The sequence below is a fragment of the Myotis yumanensis genome, unplaced genomic scaffold (assembly GCF_028538775.1).
Source record: "Myotis yumanensis isolate MYYU_CA2020_CCGP unplaced genomic scaffold, mMyoYum1.0.hap1 SCAF_13, whole genome shotgun sequence".
Classification (NCBI taxonomy): domain Eukaryota; kingdom Metazoa; phylum Chordata; class Mammalia; order Chiroptera; family Vespertilionidae; genus Myotis; species Myotis yumanensis.
In genome coordinates, this window is record NW_027223764.1 from 7,364,523 (window position 1) to 7,392,367 (window position 27,845).

A 27,845-nucleotide genomic window follows, 5' to 3' on the forward strand; every position below is an offset into this window, starting at 1 on the left:
CACAAACAAGCTCAACAGTCCATTTGTGCTAAACAAAATTGCTATTTTGAAAACTGCCTAAAAGCATTAACTTTTGGGTTTACTCTTGTTTTATTTATGGATTTGCCTCTGCTCCCTATTAGTAATTGGAGTAGTGAAAGTGTATTTTTTACGTTGGTATTAAATGATTGGGCTAGACATTTAGACCCTCAAGTTGAGCAACGTTTTAGCACTGTTTTGGAATCAGAATTAATATGCTACATTCCTTAATGTCAAGACCTACATTCTTCAATATCAGAACCAGTTGAATACTATGTGGCCACTTGTGACTTTTGAGAAAAGAAAACAGCTTAATATTTGAGGGTACTGTCAGGTTCAAAATTTAAATCTGAATTTTTTGACAGACAATTTGAAAATACTTGGCTTTTATTAATAGTAAGATAATAAAATCAAGTTCCCTAAAAGTAGATACATTTACTTTTAAAATGTATTGGCTTTCTTTTAAAAAATGGGGTGGTCCCTCAATCCTTTTTAAGCCATGGATCCCCTAAACAGCTGATTAAAACTAGACTCTTGCCCCTAAAAGATACACATGCTCACCGTAAGTCTTACAGGACTTGCGGCCACAGGCCCAGTGTATGAAATGGCCACATAGTTTAGTTATTCTTATCAAGTATATTGGTTCACAGCAACCAGGAAAATAATACAACTTTCTGGATGCAAGGATAACTTAACTGCATGTTTCCACACTGACATGTGACTAGTTAACATATTTCAATTTAAAACACTTTTCAAAGCCAAAATGTATGGTTCACTAACCTGGAGAGGAAGTTACCTGATGCCTGCAAGCAGAGAACAGTTTTTAATTAAATATCAACAGTCAATACCTTATGTATTTGATTCCAAGGATAATGTCTGGTTTATAAAGGAATACAAGTAGGCACAGTAGTGTTCAGAAGGTTTATTAAGTCAACTAGCTAAAACATGGCTTAGGCAGGTACACTTGGCAGTCAAAAGAAAGAACTGACTATTCATTGCTACCTCATTAAGGTTTTTGTATCTGTTTGCCAGGTACACACATAAAACCACCTCTGCTCAAAACAGAAATTCGGCTGTATGTTCTTTGTTCTGACATACATAATTATTTTTTTTAAAAAGTCTTTCAGTCTTGGCTCACCCCAGAACATCAGTCACATAAAAGACCCTACAATTCCCCATTTTTCCTGTTAGATACAACTGATATCTTTTGCTCCTAAAACAGTTCTAAAAAACTCCACGTATCTTTTATGTCATCCATAAGGATCAATAGCAGGCATGCCTTTCCCAGTCATTTTTGAAGAGATGAATCTTAAAAGCAAAAATAAAGTAGGAATAACATACGGTGCTGGGGCTGGGAGGACCACGAACCCGCTAGAGGACCGATTTGCAGCTCGTTCCTTTGGAAGGTTCTCCCCAGTGGGAGTGGAGAACAACCTGCCTCAGAGCCATGGGCACACGCCTCTGGAGCACCTTCCAGAAGCCACCCAATCAGCCGCCCCATGCGAATTGGTGAGCGGGAAGCTGTGTGCTTCCAATTCACGGCACCCGACAGCCCGGCTGCAGACCCTGCCAAGGCCCACAGGAAAGCTTCGTAAAGCTAACTTTCCTAGAGAATTGAAAGGTTGAAGAGTCCTCTTAAAGTCCTCAGTTCCTCCTCGTCCAAGTTAAACAATTTCTAACTTAACAAAAACACTGACATTAGGTGATTTTCATTTACAATGAATTAACCAGTAGTAGCTGAGGCATTCCACACGATCACCACTGCAATCACATCATACAAAACCTGGTGTAAACTGACAGTGTTCACTAACACAGTATTGGCTGTTAGGTTGGGAAGGCACGACAATGTCATGCTTAGAGAAACTACATCACACAGCACTAGATGACACAATACAGGGACATTTTCAGATGTTTTTTTTCCTGCCTGTGAAATGGGGGGTGTCCGGACCACCCTATTTTTACCTGGTTTCCTAACATGATTCAAGACCTAATTGCACTCATCTTCATTTAAAACTTTTCACATTGATGTGAACAACTTTCAGAAGTCTAGGAAAGAATAGTTACAGACAACTCAAAATTATAACACTTGGATGATCTCCAAACAGGTCAAAGATGATAGAGTCTGATTTTTTTTTGTTCATGTCATAGCAGCTATTAGCCTTTTACCTTTATTTTCTAACCTTGGACTAGATGTTGATAAGTCTCGCCATGCTTACACAACCTTGACTGTTGTGTAATCTACCCTCAATGTTCCTTCATCCAGTAAGATAATCATATATCTTAAAGGGAAGCATCTAGTTGTTCATAACTGTTCATTTTAGATGCTTTCCTCTGCTTTCAGAACATTTGCTGTTTTTCCCCTCATTGGCTTCAATGTTTGCTGCCAACCACATGACATGTAAACATATCATTTACCTACAACCAGCTGTTTCCAGGTAGGTGGTTACATATAGATAACTAGTGCCAGCTAAGTTTTACAGATAAATCCAAACGGTAACTGCCTCAAGTTCTTGTCCTCTGCGTTTGAGATAACTAGCTTTTAACTCATACATATATTGATGATAATTACAAGTTGAAGAACTCAACACTCGGCGTCACTACGTAACCATACGCTGTCTTACTTGATTGTTCAGACTTCCTTCTAGTGTCTTATTGTCGGAAGTGTCTCAGAGATAACGTGTACTTTAGTTTTAAACACTCATTACCAATACTCAGAAAAAATATAAGGTGTGGTGTTTTTTTTTTGACCCAAGTGTTCGTGAATGTAAGTTAAAAAGTTATATCTGATTTGGATTCAAATATTTATAGATTTACACTATATCTATTTCGTCAAAATATATTGTATAATATTTAATAAAATCAAATACATAAAATAAAGTTTTCAACACTTTATACAAACCCCTAGAAAAGCTGCTTTTTCTTTATAAGGCTGTTGGCAATCGACCATACCCATGGAAAAGAAAGGGTAACCTTTGGTTCTACTGTTTCACCAAGGACTTGTGGGACGACTAAGATGATTCTGGATGAGTCACTGCACGGGGAACACTGCTTCACACGACGAAATGCTTTGGTGACTTCTGAGGGTCTCAGTCACTTTCAGATTCTTCATCACCTAGCGGATACGACTGGACATTGTTCTGGGTGTACATTTTTGTTTTAACAGGGCAGTTGTGATCCATGAGAATAGCCTAAAAGAGCAAAGGGCAGATATATTAACTTCCTGTTCAGAAAGATAAGACGGTTTTAGCCAACTGTTTCTAAGGTTTACTAGTGTGTGTGTGTGTGTGTGGATGTGTGGATGGATGGATGGATGGATGGATGGATGGATGGATGGATGGATGGATCCACCCACTATTCACCAGTCATTTGGTGCAACTGCAGCTGCCTGGCCCAGAAAGCCTGGAGTCCTACACTCGGTGAACATTCAGGGAAGAGGATATACCAGAAGGGGTCTCTGCAGTGTTTTCATTCTACCTGCAGGGCCGTTAAGTGGATTCGGGGAACCTGTGAGCTCTGACGAAAGGCATATATGCAGGTGAGGTTTAGGAAGAGTTGTACTTAGAATCTTGGAACTGGGGGAGGAGTGGCCCCTGGAGGTCACCCAATCCAACCTGTTTGCAGACTTCACGCGCCAACACTAAGTAAGGACGTGCTCTCCCCTGAGGACGCCAGCTCTCGTGTTAGAAACATCCCTGGATGGACTAGACTGTCTCCATCGTCTGTGGATCGGGTGCTAATTCCCACGTCTTCACGGATCACCCTTACCGTGTTGTAAGACCATGGCTACCGCCCCTTAGATCACCCTAGGCACAAACAACCCATGGCTCTTATCTTCCATCAACACCACTTCAGACCACCTCTCCCCAGTTCCTGGCTGCCCAACTCCTGCTCAACTTTATGAATTTTTTTACAAACACATTTCTCTTGTGAACATAAGAAACGGTCCGCTGATCCTCAACTGACCAGCACTTGAGTCATCATTCCTCCTGAACATGTACAGACCAAGCCCGGTCTGATCACACAGCTGATGTGTGAATCCCCCAGGACCTCGCGAAGCATGTTCAGTGAAATACCTCAACTTCACAAGGATTGCGTGTGGTGGGCTGATAGCCCTGCATGGTGGCACAGGCTAAGGAACTTAACCGGGATGCACAGCTGGAACTGGGCAGATGTGAGTCCAGACAGCCTCCAGCCTGAGTCGCCTCACACGCAGCTCCACGGTGCCATCCATCGGAGTGCGAGGACAGCAGGGGACGCGGTGTCAACTAAAGGAATTCTCTCTCAGGGTATGTCTTCCAGAGGTTTCTTCCACATGAACTAGTCTCCTAATCCCTTTTGGTGCAGTTTGAAAATCTCAATGGACACATTTATGTGGATGAAAACATTGCAGCCTCTCTTAGCATTCCTCAGGTTTGATAAGCCTCTTGGACTTCGCTCTGTGCTTACCCCACTTCTTTTCTCCCAAGCATTCTAGAATGATCTGCTTGTGTGACCTGCTGAGATAAGGACTTCCTTGACCCTCTACGTTAGGCTGCCGGCTCCAACCATCAGCTGCAAACTTAGCTCCACTTTTTATTCCGCTTCTTGCCAAGTGAATTGATCATGTATTTCAGAAAGGGCTCAATTTCTAAAAATAAGTAATTGAGGTAATTGACACTGCACCAGGACCATTCTCCCCTGTGGGTGGTCCTTGTCGCACAGAAGGCTTAAACCCCCCACCCCGAAAAATCTTAAGCCCACCACCTCTGTTTTCTTTTTTTAATCCTCACCTGAGGATATTTTTCCATTGATTTTTAAGGAGAGTGGAAAAGAGAAGGAAAGACAGAGAGAAACATCGATGTGAGAGAAACACATCAGTTGACTGTCTCCTGCAGGAGCCCTGACCAGGGCCCGGACTGGGGAGGAGCCTGCAATCGACGTACATGCTCTTGACTGGAATTGAACCCAGGGCCCTTTGGTTCACAGGCCAACACTCTATCCACTGAGCCAAACTGGCTAGGGCGCCATCTCTTTTTTTTTAATTTTTTAAAAACTGACTTTAGAAAGACGAAGTTTGAGGGTAAGAGAGAAACACTGATGGGAGGAAACATCGATGTGCCTTCTGCGTGGCCCCTACTGAGACTCAAGCCTGCAACCTGGGCATGAGCCCTGGCCTGGAATGGAACCAGCGACCTCTTGGTACATGGGACGATGCTCAGCCACGGAGCCACACCAGCCGGGCAGGGACACGTCTTTAAGTAGATTATAACATACAGAACACACCAGGCCTTTTTAGCTTCCGGTGGCCCCATCCTTGCCCACCCCGCGGCATCGAGGAGACAGCAGGAAGGACTTGATGAGTCGATGTGCGGAGAACCCAGAGCCACTCAGGGAAAGAAAGCTCCAATCTTCACACCGCCTGCTTTCCCGTCAGGGCAACCATGGGATGCAAGAAACATGCCCCGTCTTTGAAGCTAATTCTTCAACCGGAAAGAAAAATCCACACCATAACGCAGCTGTTCCCGACTGGGTGTTCTGAGAGCTACGGGCTGCATGCTAATTGTCTTACAACTGGAATCCAGTCTTCTTCAAAGGATCGTATGCTATTGCTTAATCTTGCTGAGGCACTTGAGTTAACAGTGTTTTCCTCTTCACCTGCATTGCCAACTCAACACTGATCATTAAAAACAAACAATCAGCAACAACAAAAAACGCCACGGAAATCCAGTAAACCAAATGGAAGAGAAACTCAAGTGCTCACACACCAGCTCAGGACCGCCTGACGTGGGACCCGGGAGGACAGCACTACTGTTCACTGCAGAACAGCCGGTCCAAGCACATCAGCGGAATGCGGCCTGATGAACGAATTATTTGCTACGGTTTGTATTTCTTATTCCCGCTCTCACGTCCCCCCGCATTCAGTAACTGCGGGTCCTGACTGCTGACACTCAAAGGGGTGATCACCAATCCCTTCTCCGCCACAGCCCACCTGACCTGCCTCAGTCCCCCTTGTCCTAGGAGCGATGGGTCTCCACAGGGAACAGGCAGCACTGCTGGCTGCCTCTCACTGCTGCCAGCATGCCAGCCAGTCAAGTGGCATCCAGTGCAATGCCTTCCATGCTGGCATCGATGATGGGCAGCGGGATGCACTTTTTCTCCAGTTTTTAACGGTTCATCTCGCTAAGGCACTGATGAAGGATTCTGACATTTCACAGCGAAAGTGGCTCTGGGAGCCTGTAATTCTTGTTGCTTTGCCTTTCAGGACTGTCTCTTCCATTTCCTGCAGCCTTCATTCAGCGGCTCTCAGAGCGGTAGCTGGCTGGGCAAGAACCCCCACAGCATCCCCGCTGGTCCTCCGACCTCACCATTTCCTCCCGCCCCCAGATAAGCCATCAGGCTGTCAACGAACGATAACGCCACAGGGAGACCGCTCGGCGGTTCTAGGGTCTGAACAGCAAAAGGAAGCTCTTCTCACAGAGGGAAGAGGGGGAGGATGGGACAGGGGCCGAAGTCAGAGGTTTGGGTAAGAGCAAGAATGACTGAGCACTTCCTGGGTGCCAGACACGGGCTGAGCCCCGCTGAGATTCTTTCCTTTAGTCCCCCCAACAGCCCTGTGAGGTGACAGTCCTGCTCCAGGGCCCCGTGCCAGCCCTTCCCTCTCTCCAAGAGTCTTACACAGTCTGTCGGGCGACAGAGGCATTTGTCGGTGATTAGCCTTCATCAAATTCTTGCTGCACTGAGAATTTCCTGAGCCTGATTTGGGCAAGGTACTGTGCTGGGGGCCGTCAAACAAAGATGGAAAGGGAACCTACACAACCAGGCCGGAAAACAGGGGAGTCCCGGAGAGACCCACAGTAACGGCTGTGGAGAGGCAGCTGACTGAGCGAGAGGCAGCGAGAGAGGGGGGCCTCCATCAGCGTATTTCCACAGCACCGTCCCTGCCTCTTTGAGCCAAATGGGTCATGAGTAATTCAAAGTGATGGAGCGAGCCAGGCTAGTGTGGCTCTGTGGTTGGGCACCGACCTATGAACCAGGAGGTCACAGTCGGTTGTGGGCTCGATCTCCAGTGCAGGGCATGCAAGAGGCAGCCGATCAATGATTCTCTCTTATCATTGATGTTTCTATCTCTCTCTCCCTCTCCCTTCCTCTCTGAAGTCAACAAAAGTATTTTTTAAATGACCAAGTTAAATCCTACATAATACAGGGCATAGTGCTGAATATAATTTTCAAATATATTAAACAGATTGAGAAATGCAAAAAAAAATGCCCCAAGCTAATACAGGCTGCATGGCACCTAACTTCAGGGTCTGCGTCCGTCTTTAAATCCACTGTTTGGGAGAAATCATAAAAGGGCAGCTCATGAAAAGCCAAAGCACTCACATCCATTTCAGCTCAACCGTCAGGAAGAACTCGGGCTGCACTCCCAGCAGAACATGGCAAACGAACCGCGTATCCATTCATGAACCACAAATGCCACCTCCCCTGCCTGCTTTCTCCCATTCACCCCTAATCTAAGGCCCTCTGCTTTTAGCTGGAGGAGTATCCATCACCATTAGATGTTTCACAAAGCAGAACACCCACCACCTCCAGCTGTGAATGCTTATCAGAAAGGTTTAAATGGATGATGCATTTCAAAATTCACACTTAGAACTGGTAAGTTTGAACTTATTCAAAAGAGGAACACTTTATATTCTCTCTTGCCTATGGCCATGATTCTGGTTATGAAATTATGAACTTCAAGGTTTTATGTGTGCCCAAAGGTGCATATACAATATTTTTCCCTAAGGGCCTGTTACCTACACTAGAACCACCTCCGGAATCTTAGGCAGTGAGGACCAAGTCACTATCACTGAAAGCTGCAAGGGCTGGGAGAAAGGCAAACGGCACCAGAAACAGCTGATCTTAGGAGTGAGTGCAGGGCGTGCCCAGGCTGATGTCCACATTTTCAAGATGTTCAAGCAACAGAGAATTATCCCATGTTTTTATTTCACTGACAAAAGAGCTTCCCGACTGCTAATCTATGTACAAAAATAATTGTACTCTACAAATGTATAAACATAATGCTTGATATAGTAACAGAAGTAGCTTGTCCGATGTGGTATCAACTAAAAAGGAACTCTTACCATGAATGTTTGGAGAGTTCTCCCCAAAAGGAGCAGGAACATATTTTACAATTAAGACACATACCTTAATGTGCGGGTGGGGGAACGAGAAGAGAGAAACCAAAGAACTTATATACTTACAGGCATAGCCCACGGACTCGGGCAATGGGGAGGTGAAGACCTGGGGGGGGGGGGGGGGGGCGGGGGGGCAGGGGCTGGAAGGAGGGGGGTAAAGGGGGGCAGGGAATAGGAGACATCTGTAATACTATCAACAATAAAAAGTATATCAAAAAAATTAAAAATAAAATAAAATCTAAAGTCTTCAAAGGAAAAAAAACTATCCAAAAGACTGCTAAAATGATTAAGAAACACATCCTAAAATTTCAACGCATCCTAAAATTTTCTCACCATTTTTTCTTCCTTGGCAGGTGGACTTCGAAGAAAAAAGCAGAGAGGAGCAAAAAGAATATTAATTATTCCAATAATCCTCATGAGCCACGGAAATCCAATTGCCTTCGCGATAGCCCCGCCAGCAGAAGGACCTTCGGGAAACGGAGAATTAGATAAAGCTCCCGCAGGCACCGTGCCCACGGAAAGACGCGAAGGTTTAGGTGGTTCTCAGCAGGCGCGCTCTGTCGTGCCGAGATAAAAGGTGGTTGTGTCAGGCCAACACCTTACCTAAAGCGTATCCCATACAGAAGGCCACGTCTGCAATGGCGTACACGCTCCCGTAGACGGACACGTGCCGCAGGTCCACCAGGTAGCCCATGATGGGCATCATCGATGAGTCCACCATGCCTGTGGGGCCAGGGAACACAGTCTATAGGAAACGGTTGTACACTGAAGATGGGACGGATGACAGGACGGTCCAGACCTCGCATCCCTGCTGCCTCCTCCCCTTCTGGCTTCCCCACCTGCAGGTGTGGAGCCAGACTCCCTACAACACATCGGCTGAAGACCGATGGCAGGCAGCTGAGACAGGGACCGGGACCAGGCCACCAGGTGCCTGTCCCCTGCCTTGCCTCACCTCGTCCTCACTGTCCGGATGGCCTGTCCTCCGACAGAGGGCACTCAGTCCTCTGGTGACTCTCCCGCATTCCGGGCTGCTGGTCGCTGGCCCTGGGGACCCCCGCCGCTTCCTGTTGCTGTTTCCCTGGTTCACTAGTTTCTGGTCCACTCGTCCCTTGCCCTCAAGGAGGAGACACGCCTACATGCCTCATCCAGGCTCCTCTCCCTGCACACGTTGGCCCCACACAGTGAGGAGGGTCAGAAGGAATCCGAACAAGGAGTCTGAGGGGCCATCTGGCCCTACTCATGGAACTAAAATCAAAAGAAGTTTGCTCATCACTGGGGTGTGGGGGTGGGGGAACAACAACAAAAACACAGCCACCACCAAGACCAGGAGTATAGTTCCTGGTCTCCTGCATAGACGGGGACAGGAAGCATAAAGAAAGAGTACAGCCCAGCCGGCGTGCCTCAGTGGTAGATCTTCAGTCTATGAACCAGGAGGCGCGGTTCCATTCTGGGTCAGGGCACATGCCCGGGTTGCAGGCTTGATCCCCAGTGGGGGGTGTGCAGGAGGCAGCCAATCAATGGTTCTCTCATCGTTGATGTTTCTATCTCTCTCTCCCTCTCCCTTCCTCTCTGAAATAAATGAAAATATATTAAAAAGAAAAAAGAGCACGTGTTCTGGGTTCAAATCCCTGGTTGGGTGGGTGCAGTCATGCCTTCTCTCTCTGAACATCGGTTGCCCACCTCTCCCGTGGGGATGGCAATGACTGACTAGGGCAGTGAGGGCGAACCTTTTGAGCTCGGCGTGTCAGCATTTTGAAGAACCCTAACGTAACTCTGGTGCCGTGTCACATAGAGAAATTTTTTGATCTTTGCAACCATAGTAAAACAAAGATTTATATTTTTGATATTTATTTTATATACTTAAATGCCATTTAACAAAGAAAAATCAACCAAAAAAACTGAGTTCAAATGTCACCTCTGACATGCGTGTCATAGGTTCGCCATCACTGGGCTAGGGAGACAGCATCTGTGAATTCCCCCAGCAGACCACTCATTCCCTCACCTCCCCAAGCACCAGGGGCAGGAGGATGAGGGAAATTTCCTCCATTCAATGGTATTTGCTGGATCACCGAGTATGTGCAAGGTATGGGGGCGCAGGGGAGAACAAAAGAGTTGGATGTTAAACGAAGAGTTGAAAATGAATTCCAATGGGGACCGGTGCTACGAAGGCTCGTGAGAGGACATCTATACGCTCAGGGGACCTAGCCTGGTCCGAGGGGTCGGCCAAGGCTCCGCTCTCTTCCTACCAAAGAATAAATGCCTGCCTTTCCCTGCGATCAACTTAGCATTTACTTGCATCATGAGCGAGCTACAGGTTCTAAAGGAGAAATAAACATGGACTATTTACCCAAAATATCAACAGGATTTTCCTAAGGTATAATTTAGTGTTCATGTTACAAAGACTCGTCTCCTTTGCCCGTGAAAATTCCTGCGGCACAGGTGGTCACCACCACACCTGTCCACCTTTTCTGTACCAAACCTCAGAAAAATACCCGTGAAGCCTGGTTCCCCAGCCTCACCTGAGAAGGTCTGTTCTCAGATCTGGGGCCTGCGTGGGGGACGCTCTGGTTTGCCCAGGTGCGCCAGTGGCGCGCCGGCTTCTGCAAACACCAGGCTTCTTAAAAATGCTGGCTTTCAGGAAACAAAGGACTAGTGCTGGGGGGAAGCAGGCGTTTTGCTGTGGGCGACCTACAGGCTCTACTGGGGCTTCGCTGCCCGCAGCCTCCTCTCCAGCTTCTAGAAAGTTTAGGGTCAGCCCAAATGAGAGGAAACCTTCTCAGCAACGAGGAAAAAAACCACTTTAAGTTGAGGCACCAGGCTCATGTGACTTACCAATTGCGAAACCAACTCCGAAGTTGGGAGCTATGAGTCCATAAATGTTTTTTGCAAAAGGGATCTGTAAGAGGAAATAAATGTTACACTGAAATCACGTGACATGCAACTCGAAGTCACCTTGGAAAGTCTTCAAAATATGTTGTCTCCAGCCGGGTATGTCTGCTCCCTTCAAAGGAAACGGGGGGGAGGTGGGTGGGTTTGGGCAGAACCAGACCCGCCAATCTTCCCAGCTGGAGCTGAAACAGGTTTTGTGAGCACCATGAACACTAGTCAGCTCCCGACGCGAAAGATCAGCCTGGTCCACACTCCCTTTCTGACAAGGACCCAAAAACCCATTTGGGGTAGAAAATTGGCCACAGGAAGATGTTTTACTCTAGAAAAAAAGCATCTTGCTAGTGTTCCAGGGTAGTCACCCTAAAGTGCTTAAGACGTTGTAATGTTTAAGGTGATGGGGGTGGGAGTGGGTGACATATATCGATGTAATAACTTCCAACTGGCATTAAATGAACATATATCCCTCGGAGAGTCTTGTCCAAAATTTCTAAGATGACAATAAAAAATTAGAAGAAAATGAAAGATGTAAGAAAACGCATTCATCAACAAGCTTCAAACTGCTAAACAATATTTCTTGGTGATTCTTGCCCAAAGCAAATGTCCTATTTACTGACCATCTCCACTTGTTCGATGCTGTCTTTTACTCACCCATAAAACGCTGATCCCCACAATCACCATTCCCAGCAGGGCACAGAGCCACCTATGGAAAACAGCAACACACCATCAGTAAATGTGCCTTTTTGTCCCCCAGTCCAAATTTTCCACGGAAATCACAACAACTGCTTGTCACTGCCAAGACAGAAACAGAATTTTTTTTTTTTAAAGAACAGTTATTAGAAGACAGGGAGTGTTGTGTTCATTTCATCTTACCTCCCTATCTTGTGTGCGAGTATCCCAAAAATATTGGTTCCAATGAGATAAGAGATACTAGCCGGCAAGAAAGCAACGCCTGTAAATTATGAAAAGGACACCTTATCAGCACTGATAGCGGCCGAATGTTAGGAAAACTAATCATCGCCGATGCCGCGGGGGCGATCAGAGCCGGCGAAACGCAGCCCTGCGGCCGGCACCGGGGCAGCTAATATCCGGCGGCTGCGGGGCCAGCCCGGACCCCACGCGGCTCGTCCATCCGTCCACAAAGCTGCGGAGACACTGCAGACACGAAATTCATTTCTCTATCGGCGCCTCCATCTCTGCCTGGCGGGGAGCTCTGCACGTGGACCGACACCCGCGGCGCCGGAATGTCAGGCCAGGGCACCTGCCACCCCACACCCCCTTCCCCGTTTTGCAGGACAGAAGACAGACAACAGGCATGGAGGCAATTAGGGAACATTAAGATAAGGACCCTGAAAAGGTTAAAATCACCCCAAAACCCATCCCTGGGATAACCCCCCCCAACCCCCCTGTTATTTTCCCTTGTAAGTTTATGTGTACGGGCCCTGGCTGGGTAGCTCAGCTGGTTAGAGCATCATCCCGATATGCCAAGGCTGCAGGTTCGATCCCTGATCAGGGCCCTCTAACCATAAACATGCCAAGTTTACCTGTTCATCATAAATGTGTGCGCACAGGATTCTGCTTGGTTTTTCTCCCCAAAATGGGATTATAACTACTGTTCTACGCCCTTTTTCTCACTTAGCTTTATGAACATCTTTCCACGCCATAAAGATAAATGTCTATGTGGTCGTTTTGGGGGCAAAGTCATAGGTGACCGAAATTGTCATGTCCAAGGTTGAGTGCTCTCCCAGGAGGGGGACCTTGTGACCTCGGGGCGCGCGCAGGCTGATGTCCAGCTGCTGGCGGCAGTGGTGGCCTTGCCCGTGCCCTCGGCAGCGAACAGGAGGCTGGCCCAAGGCGGCCCAGGCTCGGCTGCCAGGGGATCTGTCCCCGTCAGCTCTCTCTTGTCCCTATTCACTATTAAGACAACAGGAAACTCTCTTTCAGAAAGATGGCTTTTCCAACGCTTAGAGTTCAAAACTCCCGGGTTTCTTCTTGAAATCAGGTATACCAGCTTTGACTCTGGGCCTTGCGCACACCTAGGGAAAGCTGCTCTGATTTCAAATCTCCAATCTTTCTCCAGAAATGATCGGGGAGGCATGGGGGCATAATGGCTTCCCGTGAGCCCCCTCAGGACCCTGAGCATGGAGGGGCTGAGTGGCCGGGGCTCAGGGAAGGGCTAGGCACTGGGTCCTCGCTCTTGTCACCCAGGCTGCCCCGCCCACCAAGGCGCAGAGGGGCCTGCGAGGCTCCGGCAGAGGCGGGCCACGCGCTGCGGAGAGCACACTGCAGATGGTGCAGAGCAGGTGTAGCCAAGTGATTCTCTTGAACAACCAAGTCTCTCTCTGAGCGAGGAAGGGGTGACCTCACTAGTGGGGAGGGGACCATCTGGCTTGGGTGCTGAGCCCCGCCAGGTCTCCTGAGGAACCGAGGCAGCCTGCGATCTAGCCCGATGGCCCAGGGCCCCTCCGTGACTGTAAAGACTATAAAGCCAGCCCCAGGCTGTGTCTGGAGGGAGAGGACAGAGCAGCTTAAGTGCCCTGTGCAGGGCCTGCCACACTCAATTAGGGTCCTGAGTCAATTAAGTGAAGATATCAAAACGTCAGCACAGCATCTCAGCCCAAGCGGCTGCAAAGCCCATGCAGGACACTCCCTGCCACGGCCACCAAACTCAGCCACCTCCCGGAAACACCTGGGGCCCCAACTACCACGGGGACCAGAGAGGAAGGAAATCTGGGGACACAGCTGGGGCTGGCAATGAGGCATGAGGAGCGGCTCCTCATCTTTGGCAAAGCCGCTCCCCTGAGCACTGACCCCATGAAGCGTCACACAGAAAGCCACTCAGTGACCCCAGCCCCCGCCGCTCGGCAGGGGGACGGTGATGGACCCGCCCTGGGGACGAAGTCCTAGACTCAGAGGAGCCCGTCCCAGGCCTTACCCAGCTGCCACTTGTGGGAACACATGGTCTCCATCATCCAGATGGGCAGGGCCGGCTCCAGCATGGCGATGGCCATGTTTGCAAAGCAGATGGACCCTTTAAGGGAGCAAGAGGGTTAGTGGGCGTCTGAGGCCTGAGGGTCCCTTCACCACCTTCAAACACAGCTGAACCTCCCGTGCCCACAGCCAGAGCCGGCAGCCTGGAGACCCAGAACTTTCCCTACTTTTGTAAAGAAAAGAAATGATGGGTCAAGGGGATAGTGAAGAGGGTTGGTATTATTATTATTAATTATTATTATTATTATTATTTATTATTATTATTACAACTAGATTCCCAGAGTCATAAAGTCTGGAACTGGAGGCAACTTGCAAGATCATTTGGTTTAACTTTCCTGACTTATTAACAAAGAAAGGGAGTTCCCATCGTTAATGGAGTAACTAGGGTGCGGTCACACAGCAGCACACAGACCACACACAGACTCGGGCAGCCTGAGGCCCCTGCACCTACTTTCCACTGTGCAATGAGCACCGCGCTTTCTAACGGAACCCTGGGACGCCCCCGCATCCAGGGCATTCCGTACAGACGTGCTGTTGTGGGATTTCTTTTCAATCAACTACGCATCGAGGGTCTCTTTGCAAATGCCCCATTGTCACTCTGATAACCAGAACCCTTTGGGAACGTAGAACCATCTGGACCAAGACACACAGAACTGGTCCCTGAGAGCTCCCGGTGCTGTGCCTGGGGGGGGGGGGGGGGGCGGGGGGCGGGGGCAGACGGACCTCCAATTTGCTAAAATCTTGACCGAAAGAACATTGTGCAATCGTGATTAAGGCGCTCACGAAGGAAGAAAGATCTTCTGTCTTTGTGACATTTACAGGCGGAACACAGAAACGATGCTGAAATGACTAGATTCCCGCCCCCGCCCCCCTTCCCCGCTCTGTGTTTTCTTAGATTCTGTGTTTGTCTATTCCACTTACATTAATTATAGAGCCAAACTGACTGCCGGCACTGTTTGCAGCTCCCCTGCTATCCAGAGCCCACACCCTGGACCCCTCATTATCTAGCTCTGATACCCCAAACTATATGCCCCCTCCCCTAAATCCACTCAGGGCAACCTGGACAGCCCCGGGCCCCGAAGGCTGCCGGGATGATTTAGACCAGCCAAGGCTATGCCTTTACCATGCCCTGCAGCTGGCCCAGCGTCAGAAACAAATGATGGAAGGAAACCATTTCTGTGACGTAGACCCTCCTTGTGTCTTTTATGCCTTTGCACAGTCCGTTTCCAGCCGCTAAGTGAACTCGGGTCCTCGCCATCCGCCCCCACCCCTGGGCTGAGAAGGACCGGGGGGCCGGGGGGGAGGCCCACCTGCGGCGATGAGGATGTAGGGGTCCTTCAGCAGGGTGGTCAGCGGCGTCCCCTTCTGGCTCTGGGGAGAAAGTGGGGGTTAGAAGAGGGGACAAGGCGGGTGCAGCGCCCTCGGCCCCCCGAGGCTCACCTCTGGCTGCACCCGGGACGGCTGGAGCACGCAGAGCTGAATAGCTGCGGGAGAAACACAAGAGGCGTGGCTCAGAGACCCGGTCAGCACATGTGCCCAGGCCGCGGCCACGGTCCGCGCGCGGACTCACCTCCATCCAGGAGCACCAGGGCAGCCAGCACCAGGAACGGGGCCGTCTTCCCCACAAACTCGTACAGCACACTCCCGAAGGGGGGGCCCACTGCCAGGGGGAGAGCGAGTCACTCAGACCCGGGGCCAAGGCCCCCACCGCACCCCACAAGGACCGTCCGTTGGTTTCCTGTGCTTCGCTCTCCGTTATGTTCTAAAAGCTCTTGGCGGTGGCCACCCTACCCTACATCCAGTGGTGTGAAGTGCCCTGGCTACTTCCTCCCAGCGGTTCCACATCTGGGACACAGGCAAGAGACCCGACGGGTCACCCCAAAGTCAAGGTCAGAAGGGAACAAGATCCCGGTTGGCAAGGACTTCATCCCTTAAGCGCCAGGACAGGGACTGCGGGCTCTGGGGAAGGGGGGAATGTAACAGAGGAAAGGGAGGGGACCCCACCTCTGGCGGGGAAAATACTGCCCCTGGTCTGGGAGGCCAATCGGGAGGGTGGGGGCGGGCAGACTCGGAGTTGGGGAGGTCCTCTCAGCATTAACCCAGAGCCGTCAGAGCGGAGAGGAAAGATCCTGGCAGACCATCCTGGTCAAGCCTCCTGTACGTCTGGGCCCGGGAGGTCTGGGGCTGGTTTCCCAAGGTTCCCTAGCAAGTCTGGGGGTAGAGGCAGGGGGAGCCCAGGGCCTCCCCTGTCAGGAAGGCTCCCCGAAAGTAGGGAACGAAAAGGGACAGTTAGAGAATGAGGGAGGAAGGACTGTCGCTGTCCAGCGCAGACGGGCTGCCATCGCGCCTCTACGTGGACCTTACCTACCTAAGACCCCCAGGGCCAGGCCGCCCAGGGCAATCCCCATGGCGTTGCCTCTCTCCTCGTCATCTGTGTACACGCTGGCAAGCATGCCCATCCCTGCACAGCAAAGGAAACGGCTGAATGAATTATCCGTGACTCGCCTTCCCTCCCCAACCCAGACCTGGGAGCGGCCCAAGACCATCAGGTTCATGAAAACGTCAGACCAAGAAGGGTCTAACGAGGAGACGGGGACCCTCTCCACAAGCCCACGGCCAGTCACCACCCCCGAAACCTCAATTCCCTGAATTATCCAGCTCGCAAGGTGAGAGGCTGGTGATGGGGCACTGCTGGTGGCCCCTGGGACAGACAGCAGACCCCCGGGCACGGACTTACTCGGGCTGGCCCACACCTACCAGCCACCGAGGAGCAGGAGGAGCCGATGCCCTGCAGCGACCTGGCGATCATCAAGAGGGCGTAGCTCCTGGAGAAGGCGAACACTGCGGGGAGAAGGGCCGGGCCGGGCCGGGTCAGGGCAGGCCAGCTGCCCGAAGGTTTGTTTCCATAGTAACCACACTGTTTCTGCCCACGAAGACCCCCCTCTATGGATTTCTTTCTGCCGTTTTTTGACCAACCTCCCCGCCCCCGCCCGGGATCTGTGTTCTCAACTCCGGGCTCACGGCCACCAGAACCCTTCCCGTGACCCACGCTCCAAAGGCAAACACGAGGCACTTACTAATCGTGGAGACAAACATGATGCAGAATCCCACAAACATTGGAATTGGGTAGCCGATTCTGCAAAACAAAACCGCGAGGGACCTCTGGCGACTGCTTTGTGTTTTCTTAAGGCTTCGCCCGAGTCTCTCCCGCCGACCCTTGGGGATCCGGCGGATAAGAGCTGGGTCAACTTTCCTAAAAATTCATACCGTCGGCGCTTCCTGCGTGACCTTTCTGTGTTTGACTGTCTCGGAGTGTGAATACATTTATGGACTCCCAGTCCGAACGGACATTTCTCTGGAATAAATGTCAACACAATATTGGCAAGTAGCCCAGAGCACGGCCCAAATATACGGCCCCTGGTCCCACCATTTTTAAAGTATTATTTCTTTAACTGCAGTCTTTGTGCTAGAGCTTCACCAAAGGCACAATGGCAATCAAATGATTCCAGGATTCGATCGGCCAGCGAGACGGCTGCACTGCATCTAAAAGGCATCAGGCAGCAAGACGTTCAAATCCGTCTTCGCGCTGAGCCCAGGGAGGCCAACCTAGAAAGACGGGCCTCGTTTTCTGTGCACAAACCCTACATCCTAATTGCTCCATAGGAGCATGGCCCATACAGGGCTCTGCCACCAGGCGGGTGGCATGGTGGGAAGACCTTGGCCTTTCTGTATCTCGCCCCCGGCTGGACGCCTGGCCCTGCCCTTAGCCCGGCAAGTCTTGCCCCAGCCTCCCAGGGAGCTCACCATCACCCGCCTCCCAGAACCGGGTATCTGATGAGATGTGGGTGTACGCTGCCACCAGGGTGCCTCCCTCATCCCCTTCCTCTCTTGTGTCTGACTAAGCAGACACCTTGGTCCCTGCCATTTGCATGGGGCATGAGGGTGAAGGCAGCTTCCTGGTCCCCCTGCCCTGAAAGGGGGTGCGACGCTGGCTGCGCCATTGCTCTCCAGAGTTTGCGTCAGCCCAGAGCAGCCCTGAGCACCTCCAGGCCTCAACTCCCCATCCCCTGCCCCCACCAGCCCTGGATCCTAGGCCAGAAAGTCTTGAGGCCCAGTCACTCAGCCCAGAAGGGCTCTTCTACTCTGGACTTGAATAAAAGTCACCGTTATCACTCACTCAGTTCTCAAGCACTTACACCCGCAGCTCAACGACTGGGCCAGGACAGCGACCACCTGCCCATTCCACAGGTGAGGAAACTCAGGCACAAGTGAGTAACTTGTTAAACGGCCTCTGGCTAATTTCACTCCAGGCCACTTCGTCCAGCCCAGGGCTTTCCCTGCAAACTCTCCCACCTCCTCAGGGGGCCAAAGGCTTCCAACTCCGCCTCTCCAACAGTGCTCCTGGCCGTGCTCTCTCTCTCTTTCTCTCTCTCTCTCTCTCTCTTTTTTTTTAACTGCTTCGTGTGCATCCAGAAACTAAAGACCATCCTCAAATCTTGACAGATTCCCTCTCATATGCCCACGCAGATTCCCCAATGTGACCTGAGACGGGCTTGCAATTCACAAAGCGGGGCTCAAGGCCAGCCAGGTGAGCCAGGGGAGCCAGGGGAGCCAGGGGAGACACCGGGCTCTGAACCGCCGTTCAGATGCCCATCACGTGGCGGCCTCTCTTGTCTCCATCAGCCCGGAGCTGACGGCTCTGTGCTCTGGATCCTGAATGAGGAAACTTGCCGGAGGCTGAGAGGGTGGTGCTCCAGGCCGTTCCTATTTCTCAGCATCTATTGTGCTTCTGGAGGGAGAACAGACGTATGACAATCCTCGCAGCTGCCCCGGGATGAACGCTGTTTCCACACGTATGCAAAGCTGTTGACATGCCAGTGATTCTTACGCCCAGGCTGCAGCCCGGCCACTGGCCCAGCTCACCTGGCAGGACGCAGCTGGGGCGGCTCCTTGTCACCAGGAGGCCCTGGCAGTCCCTGAGACCGCCCTCGGGGAAAGAGCGGGGAGCGGCCCCTGTGATGGTCTTCGCAGTTCCATGAGGTCGCTGGCTCTCTTCCCATTTTCCAGATGGCCACACTGAGGCTTAGCAAACTGAAGTAACTTGCCCCCAATCCAGGGCACCAGCACAGCTCCAGCATCTAAGGTGGGCCAGGTCCTGCTAGTGTGCGCTGTGGCGGGGACCCTGATCACAGGAGCAAAAGTTCACGTGCGGTGAGTGGAACAGAAGGTCCACAGTTTCACCTAAAACCAGACGGCTCTGCACCACAGGTGCTGTTTTTCTTTACAAAAAAACACACACAGTTGCCAAAACTGGTTTGGCTCAGTGGATAGAGCGTCGGCCTGCGGACTGAAGGGTCCCAGGTTCGATTCCGGTCAAGGGCATGTACCTGGGTTGCGGGCACATCCCCAGTGGGGGATGTGCAGGAGGCAGCTGATCGATGTTTCTCTCTCATCGATGTTTCTAACTCTCTATCTCTCTCCCTTCCTCTCTGTAAAAAATCAATAAAATATATTTTAAAAAAAAAAAAACACACACACACAGTTACTGCTTTTAAAGTCCCTTTAGGACTCAATGAAGCAGGTAGGGATAACCAAATGGCCAATCTGGAAGGACACTCAAAGGCCGGCCAGTCCAAACCCTCGTCTTGGTGAGAAAGTGAGGTTCAGAGACGGGGTGGCTCACCCACCGTCGCAGCGCAAGCCAAGTGCTTCAGACACCAGTGGGCTCACACTTCTTCGGTCTCATTACCGGATACGCGTGCCCTACACTTTCAACGTTGGCCAAGCTGCTGACGGGGCTGCCCCGTGGAAAGTGCCAGGCAGCCTTGCCCTGCAGCCCAGCGCCAAGACACACTCCTGGATCCACCCTCAACCCTCTAGCCCCCTCAGCACCCACCGCAGAAGGAGGGTCAGCCACGGCCCAGGTCCGAGTGATGGGCAGATGCCCGTGCCCCTTCTCCTTCCCCACAATGTCTCCTGAGGGGGCAGAGCCTCGGTTGCCGTTAGTCATCAGCATCTGAGTCGCCTCCTGTCTCGATGCAACTCCTTCTCAATTAGAGTCCTGCCCAGCACAGCTAGACCTGATGCGGCAAACCTTTAACCAAATCTCCCATTATCACCCCTGCTGAGTCATCCCAGCCCCGGGCCATCCTCCACCGAGCACTGGGAGCAGTTAATCCAATTGGAATAGGACTGAAAGTCACAGACTGAGTCCCTAGAAAAAAGGGCAAAGCAGTCAACGGTGCAGACGTTAAACACACCCGACAGGGCTGGTGGAGAACCCACGTACCCGCCACTGCATCACTGACAAGCTACGAACTAGTTTACCTTTGCCATGGAGACCACGCAAGTTCCCATCTCAGGCTTGGGAGACCTCTGTCTTCCACCACCACCACCCCCGCGTGGAAAGAGACGAAAGCAAGGACGCATAGGATACAAACTGTCACCAGGGGAGACAAGAGGTGACGTCCCCTTTCTCAATGGTCCCAACACCCTCCTGAAAGGGGGTTCGGGGAGTGCACATCCGTAAACAGAATAATTTAAATCGACAGGCCCCTCTGGGAAGCTTCCTGTCAATCATTCTGTAAATGAAACCAGATTCTCAGGTTCAGCCCGGGGGTCTGTCTTTCTCAGCTCCCAGATGTGCACAGGGGGGTCCCGGGAGCCATGGGTCTCTCACTCCCCGAGGTGCCCCCCTGTCCCTGACAAACGACCAGTTCCACGGCCAGCTGCTTCTGATTCCAGACGGGAAGGCCCGTCACGCCACCCCAACGGCGTCGGGGGCAGGCGCTCCCTGTCCGCGCAGCTGTTTCCCCATCCCTGAGCAGCTGAAAAGGTCACCGCTTATTCCTACAAAGCCCACTTCAGACCCACTGGCTTGGGGGCGGGGGGGGGGGGGGGGGTGTGAACCACAGCAGATTGTGTCGCGATTCTGTGCCCTGTGGCTTCCTCCCTGTCGTTCAGATGCTCGCTACGATCTGCAGGGGAAATAACTGGCTTTCAAATATACTAGGTAACTATGGAAATAAATTAAGCCACTGTCACCGGCTTGATAAAAAGCAGACCAGGGAGACAATGACAAGCTAAGGAGGGAGGCCCCAGAGCTGCCCGGGGTTAACCCTTTCCCTCGCCACCCCGTTCGTTTGGGGAATAACTTTCAGTTCCAAAGAGGAAACTATGATGCAATCCTTATGCCAAGCAAGCTCGGACCCCGGGGCCACGTTCGGAGTCTGATGTGTGGACAGAGACATGTAAAGGTGTTTTCACATCGTGCACCTCCCCGCAGCATTGCTCCCATGTGTGTGTGCGTGTCTGAAATCCACTTGTCGGGCTGAATGCTAACAGGTGTTGCTAAGTATTAGTCCTTTCCCCGCCTTTTACACAGAAGGCGATCCTGAAATAAACAACTTGGAATTACAAAATAAGTCACACGTGCCTCAAAGACGGGAATGGAGGTGCCTGCAGGCTTCAGACAGCGTTACTGGACGTGATCGCTACACTTGCCAGGTTCAAGGCCCTCTGCTCCAGGACTGGTCACGTCTCAGAACAAACATGGCATCAGAAGGGTAAGTCCAAGAGAAACTGCTCCCAGGGAACCCACAGGGCACACAATGCTTCCAGGCACTGTCCTGTTTTATTTGCAGGGTTTGGCGTGCGATCTGATCTGGTATCTAAAAGGACAGGCAGGCAGCCTGCCTCCGGCATCATCCACCCACAAAAGCCACTCACACGGCAGCATGAGGGCCACGGAGACGAGGTCCTGGATGTCATGGGGGGGGGGGGGGGGCTCAGCTGTGACATGTGTGATGCCTCAATTCATAGAGGGTCCTGCTTATACCAAGAGGCTTTGGGAAGGAGGGGCTCCACACTGCCTGTCTCTGGGTAGCTCCCCCATGTCTTTGGGGGTTCGGGCAGCCTCTTTTTTCCCCGTCAGAAGCACTGCAGAGGTGCTAGGAAGCCAGGCCAGCTCACATCAGTGGCTGGAAATAGAGATTTTTTTTTGGGGGGGGGGGGGCGGGGCCAAGGAGCTGAGGGAAGGTAGGTCCGTGTCTAGAAAACCAGGCTGATTTTCCCCCCGGACTCCCTGCCCTTGGGTTACAAAGAACCACCAACAACTCACTGTTTGGGCCTTTACTAGTCCAGCCTGGTACCACCAGAGAGAGCCGCCCTAAGTGGACGCAAGAGAGAGTTAGTTTGACCTGCATTGCTGACTTTTCGCAGCTGACCTTACACACTGTGTAACAGTAAGCAGGCGGAAAGAACGAGGGAGGGGAGGGAGACACCCACACAGCGAGGCTGGGCCCTGGTCCCGTCCTGGGCAAACACTTCCCCCTCCCGAGCGGCCAGCTCTCTGCCTGTAAAGTCCCAGCACTGGCCCAAAGCCTCGGCTAAACTCTCTCCCGGCTCTGATGCCCTGTGTTTCTAACACCCCTTCAATCAGAAACATGGTCGCCGACGGTGAAGCGCTGTTTTAAGCACACTTGTTTACAATACTGGAAACGAATCACACATCTTGTTGGTAATTGAGGATGTGATTGGCACCAATTACACCAAAGGCGATGTGCAATGGCTCACAAGAGAAGCTTCTGTAAAGGAAAATAGGGCGTGTTCATCGCTTCTCTGGGCAGAACCGTGGCGTGCCCAGAAATGCTGCAAGTGCCCAGACTCGGGGTCTGCGGAGCTTGGAAAATATTGGGGGGGGGGGGGGGGGTAAATCACAAATCATGATCATTTTTGGAGGGTCAGACTTCCCTCAATTATTCTGCTGGCATCGATGTTCAAGGGCACTTGTATTTCCCACATTACAAGGATGTGCTGAAAGATGGTTATTTTGACATTTGCTTGGTAGCTGGGGGAATTAGTAAACATTTAAAATTTTGCTCTAGATAAATTGCAAAGTGGATTATTCACCTTAAGAATAGACTACCTTTCACAGGTCACAAAACGAAAATAGGTTTCTCTTGAAGACCTTTTTTTTTCCCCCCAGCCTTGGGGGCTGCAAGTCAAAGCCCTTGGAGTAGTGACGAGGGAGGCAAGGCCTCCCTGGTGGTAAACAGGCCTCTTCCTCATGGAATAAGCAAAGGATTCAAAACAAGAAGGGGCTTTTCCAATGCTCTTCATTTGCCACTTGCATCTGGAAACCTGGGTTGCTCGCATCCCTTCAGCCCGGGGTTGAAGACCCTGTATGTGACAATCGCACCCACAGTAATAACAGGGCATCATTATAATAACGTCCTCAATTTTCCCACAGAGCATTTCAGCTCTTTGCCTTCTCAGAATACAAAACCCTGAGCCCTTTTCTGTAATTATACCAGATGCATTTTTTTTTTTTTTTTAATCCTCACCCGAGGTTATATTTCTATTGATTCTAGAGAGAGGAAGGGAGAGAAACATTGACTGTCTACCGCACATGCCCCGACCGGGAATTAAACCTGCAACTAAGGGCATGTACCCTGACCAGGAATTGAACCCCCAATCCTCTGGTGTCCGGGATGACGCTCCGACCAACTGAGCCACCCGGCCAGAGCCACCAGATGCAATGTAAGAAGGGCTCTTAGTCTTGGAAACAGAAAGAAAACCCCCCGCACTAATGAGGCCTGCCCGGTGTCCTAATGAGCAGGAGGAGCCCTCTCGTTGCCCAGCCAGTGGTGTGTCTTGGTGGACCCTCGGGCAGGCCGACATCGCAGAGTTAATTGGCTTGGCGTATTTTACGTGGCGGCCTCACACGGACTGGCTGGCTGGGCCTGGTTTAGGATTGTTCCTATCGACCCAACGGCACTCCTCAGTCCAGAAAACCAAATGGCCAAGGTTTACAATGTGCTTCCGTCCAACTCGCCATGGGCAGAGTGGCTGCACCCTCCGTGTCCGAGGGCAGCTGGTGCTGGGGGAGGCAGATCTCCGAACCCGCTCTCCTCTCTCACGGGCCCCAGCCCCCCATCACGCGGAGCTCCACCCTGAGAAGGGCCCCGGGCCTCGTTTCATGCCTGTGGCTGCTCTCTTGAAACGCTTAATAATATTTAAACAAGGGCCCTGCTGGGCTGCCCCTGTCCCTAGGCCAAAGCCCGGGCAGATGTCAGCACCCCCGTTCCCAGCCTACACTGGGTGCTGGGTGCACCTGCTCAAAGCCGGCTTCCTTGCTGACTCTTCAACTTGGCTTTGGAGCCTCTGATGGCTTCCAATAAAAACCCCGCTCCTTTCTCCACCTAGCACCTGGGGCCTTCTATAGACTGGCCCACCCCAACCCCCTGCTCTGCCCTCCCTAGTTCACAACCCCCTGCCTCCCCCATCTCTAGTCTTGGGCTCTGTTCATGCTTCTAGACCTGCCTCACATACAGGACTCTGGGCACTTCCTCCTCAGCCATGTCTTGCATTTCTGCCTTCGGGGCTGCACTGTTTACATGGCAGCCTGCCACCACCACGGACACTGAATCAGCTCCCCCTCCTTGCAGCGGACGCCCCTCCCCTCGACGGCAAGCCCTGAGCCTCCAGGGGCCAGGCAGAGCTGGATCCCCTTCTGAACAGGGACCTGCTGGGCGGTCACCAACAAAGGAAATGTGAACAAGGATTCAAAGGAATGGGGGCCCAGAAAAGTCCAGAACATCTAGGTCAGTGGTTCTCAAGCTTCTGGCCCTTTAAACACAGTTCCTCATGTTGTGACCCAACCATAAAATTATTTTCGCTGCTACTTCATAACTGTAATGCTGCTACTGTTATGATCGTAATGTAAATATCTGATATGCAGGATGGTCTTAGGCGACCCCTGTGAAAGGGTCGTTCGACTGCCAAAGGGGTCGCGACCCACAGGTTGAGAACTGCTGATCTAGGTTTACACAAACCGAGTTTGGGGTTGATTTGGGGCATTATTTGCTAGTTTGAATGATGCAGAAAACAGCCTCCGTTGCTTTCCCTGCACGTGGGCATAGCTCAGAAACAGGCAGGGGATGACCCTGTCACACTGCCCACGACCTCCACCTCCGGACTTCCATCTCAGCAGAAGAATGACCCATCTTCGCCCCGCCCCCCCCCCCCCCCCCCCCCCGCCCTGGTCAGCTCCTGAGGCTTCACCTCGCCAGCTCTAAAGGACACCTGGCTTTCTACGCGGAGCGACAGGCCCAGGGGTGGAAGAGAAGAGAAAACTGCATGGCACGGAGAACCCGATGATGAAATCCGGCATTTAGACAAGAATCCCAGTCCTCCCACGGTGGGAGGGCCTCTATTCTGTTTTAATATTTTCTTACTTTTTAAGCAACGGGGGCAGCCATGAAAGGCAGAACGAATGGGAAATCGTAATTAACTATGGGCAGAATCAAAAAGGAGAAGGGATTGGATTTTCCCCCCCAAGCTCACCCTCTACTGGTTCCCAGATTCTGCTAAAAAATGAATGAGAAACAGAATCCCGGGGGGGAACTGAGCTTGGAACAATATAAATAAAAATAAACTCTTTGCCCAAAATACTATCGCCTACCTGTTGGTCAACAGTCCTACGAACGGGTTGGTGAGCAGCTGGACCGTGGCTTTGGAGGCAAACAACAGGCCAACTTGCACGTTTTCATTCAGGAGGTCCTTGTCCCCGCTGGGACAGTCGGAAGGGCCCGCGGACGAGTTGGTCACCATGTGCGGCGTGGTGGCCTTGGGCAGCGGCCGCCCCTGGAGGTCTCCGGTGGTGTTCCCAGTGGCCACGGTGGAGTTGTCATAGTAGGAAAAGATGCTCTGGAAGCCGTCCGAGGTGGAGGCTGTGGGCGCTGGCCGGGCAGTCGGGACTTCGGTTGCATTTTTCTCGTGCTCGATGCTGTACAAGTAACTTGGGATGATGGGGACTGGGGACAAGACAGAACGGGAAGGTGGTGACTGCACTGAGACCCTCCCTGGGACAAACGCCAGAAGAGCGATGGTCACGTCAAATATCAAGGAGACAGAGAGAGGTGGTATGAATACCCCAGGAATGCCCCCGCCCCTACTGACACTGCTTAGCTCCCTAGAGAGAGTGACACCCCAGGAGGCTAGTTCCAGAGAACCGGGTCCTCCCTGGCGTTTCTCGGTACAGGGTTCCACCCCAGGAATACTTTGGGAAAGCAAAATCTGGTAGGAGGTTGAGTCCGTGCTGACCCAGGGACAACAACCAGGGCTTCTCAGAAAGAGGCTCGGAAGACCTTTAATTGAATGAATCAAGGAAATAGAAACCTAAATTGCATTGTGTGTCTTAGAAAAAAAATAAACCTGCAGGAAGCCATCGTTTGGAAATTCTGCAACTGGCCCACTTCTCCTCTCTAGTTCTGGGGTGGGAACCGGCAAGTGTGCATCCTATCCGGACACACACGAATTTCTGAGACTTTCCATAGAGGAAAGGGGAAACCTTTTGTTGTAATAGCAGCTTTGGGCACGTGTGTGACAACAGAACATTCAACACAAAGGAGACAGAGGCCCCAGCTACCAGATACTGATCTCCAACCCACCTCACACCTCACATCTCATCTGATCATCTGAACGGCCTGACTACTTGCTGCTCTGAAACCTGCAAATGGAGAGGGGAGGTACCACTCCCACCCTGGGAGTCCAAATAAAAAACTACTTCCTTTTACCCATTAAAAATGTGGCTACTGTAAAGGAAAAGCATGCCTAATACCCTGCTGTTAATGAGGCTAGTTATGAGAGCTGGGTTTAAGTTATTTGTTTTTTTTTTTAAAAAAACCCATTCTAGGAAAAAGGCTGAAAGGAACACTTTTCAAATTGCTCTTGAAATGGTCTAGAACTCTTTCCATCCTGAGTCATTCAAGGGTACGAGAGACTGAACTGCCACTTCCCTTCTCCCAGGGAGGGGTGTTTACCTCGTTCCTAGATGTTCCATCACATTATTAACCCCCCTTTTCGGGGAGCATAATAAGTCTTATAACCTTCCTGTGAGCTCTGAAAACTGCTAGTCCTTCAAAGAAATCTTTCTCACCGCGGTGACAGTGGGCAGGCAGGGGGGGCTGACACTATCGGGAGGAAACACAGCTCTGGGCTGCATCGGGCGTCACATTTTGGACCTGACCACCAGGAAGACGAAGCCACAAGCCGGCTCTCAACAGCCCAGCGTGGCGTGGCCCTCTTGGGGGATGAGTTTTTGCAGAGCGCGTTCTCCAACTTTCCCAGGCTGCGCAGAGCTCCAGCTCGACGCTCGGTGAGTGGGGTGCCCAGGGAAGGGGTGTCGGGCGGAGGCGGGAGGGGAGGGGCGCACGTACCCACGACGGTGAGCAGCATGTTGTCCAGAAGCAGCGCGAGGAACACGATGAACAGGATGAGCTTCCGGGAGTGACGGCCGTCCAGCAGCCGGCGGACCAGCGCCAACTCGCTCAGGGCCATGGCTCGGGGCTGGGCAGCGGGCAGGGGGAGAGGTGAGGGGCCGCGGCGGATGGGGGTTCCCCCCGCCTCAAAGCTCACACTTCGCTGGCTGCGGAAAGGGCGGCGCGGGCAGGTCCCCGGCGCACCCCTCGGCTCGCCCGCGGCACGCACGTCCTCGGCCACACCTGTGCTCCGGGTGAATGTCGCCCGCGGGCGCCCCTGGATCGCGGGGGTGCTAGCCCGCTCTCCGCCGCCCCGGGGGTCCGGCTTCTTTCTACCCAGCGCGCCCGGTGAGCGCCCCGGGACGGCGCGCGCGGTGCGTCCTGCGCCCTGGCCGCCCGGAGCCCCGCGCAGCGCTTTGGAGGCTCCCCCACCCCTCGCCACCCCGCGCCCCCGGCCCCAGCACCAAGCCCCGAGGGCAGGGAGCGGGGCCGGCGTTACCTCGGGTGTCCGGCCGCTGTGCGGAGGCTCTGT

At 52.0% G+C, this 27,845-nt stretch overlaps 1 protein-coding gene across 1 annotated transcript; it reads right to left on the reverse strand.

Moving 5' to 3' along the window:
• Positions 1-938: 938 nt before the first annotated feature.
• On the reverse strand, positions 939-27,837 carry SLC18A2 (solute carrier family 18 member A2). Its single transcript, XM_070432184.1, has 16 exons — positions 27,813-27,837; positions 27,272-27,401; positions 25,516-25,867; positions 17,129-17,187; positions 16,809-16,892; positions 16,420-16,512; positions 15,622-15,711; positions 15,492-15,535; positions 15,362-15,422; positions 13,996-14,091; positions 11,934-12,012; positions 11,712-11,763; positions 11,007-11,070; positions 8,778-8,897; positions 8,508-8,641; positions 939-3,206 (listed from the first exon to the last, which is right to left on the reverse strand). Exons 2-16 carry the CDS (start codon positions 27,390-27,392, stop codon positions 3,105-3,107), a joined length of 1,551 nt encoding a protein of 516 aa, XP_070288285.1. The 5' UTR covers positions 27,393-27,401; positions 27,813-27,837; the 3' UTR covers positions 939-3,104.
• Positions 27,838-27,845: the final 8 nt, after the last annotated feature.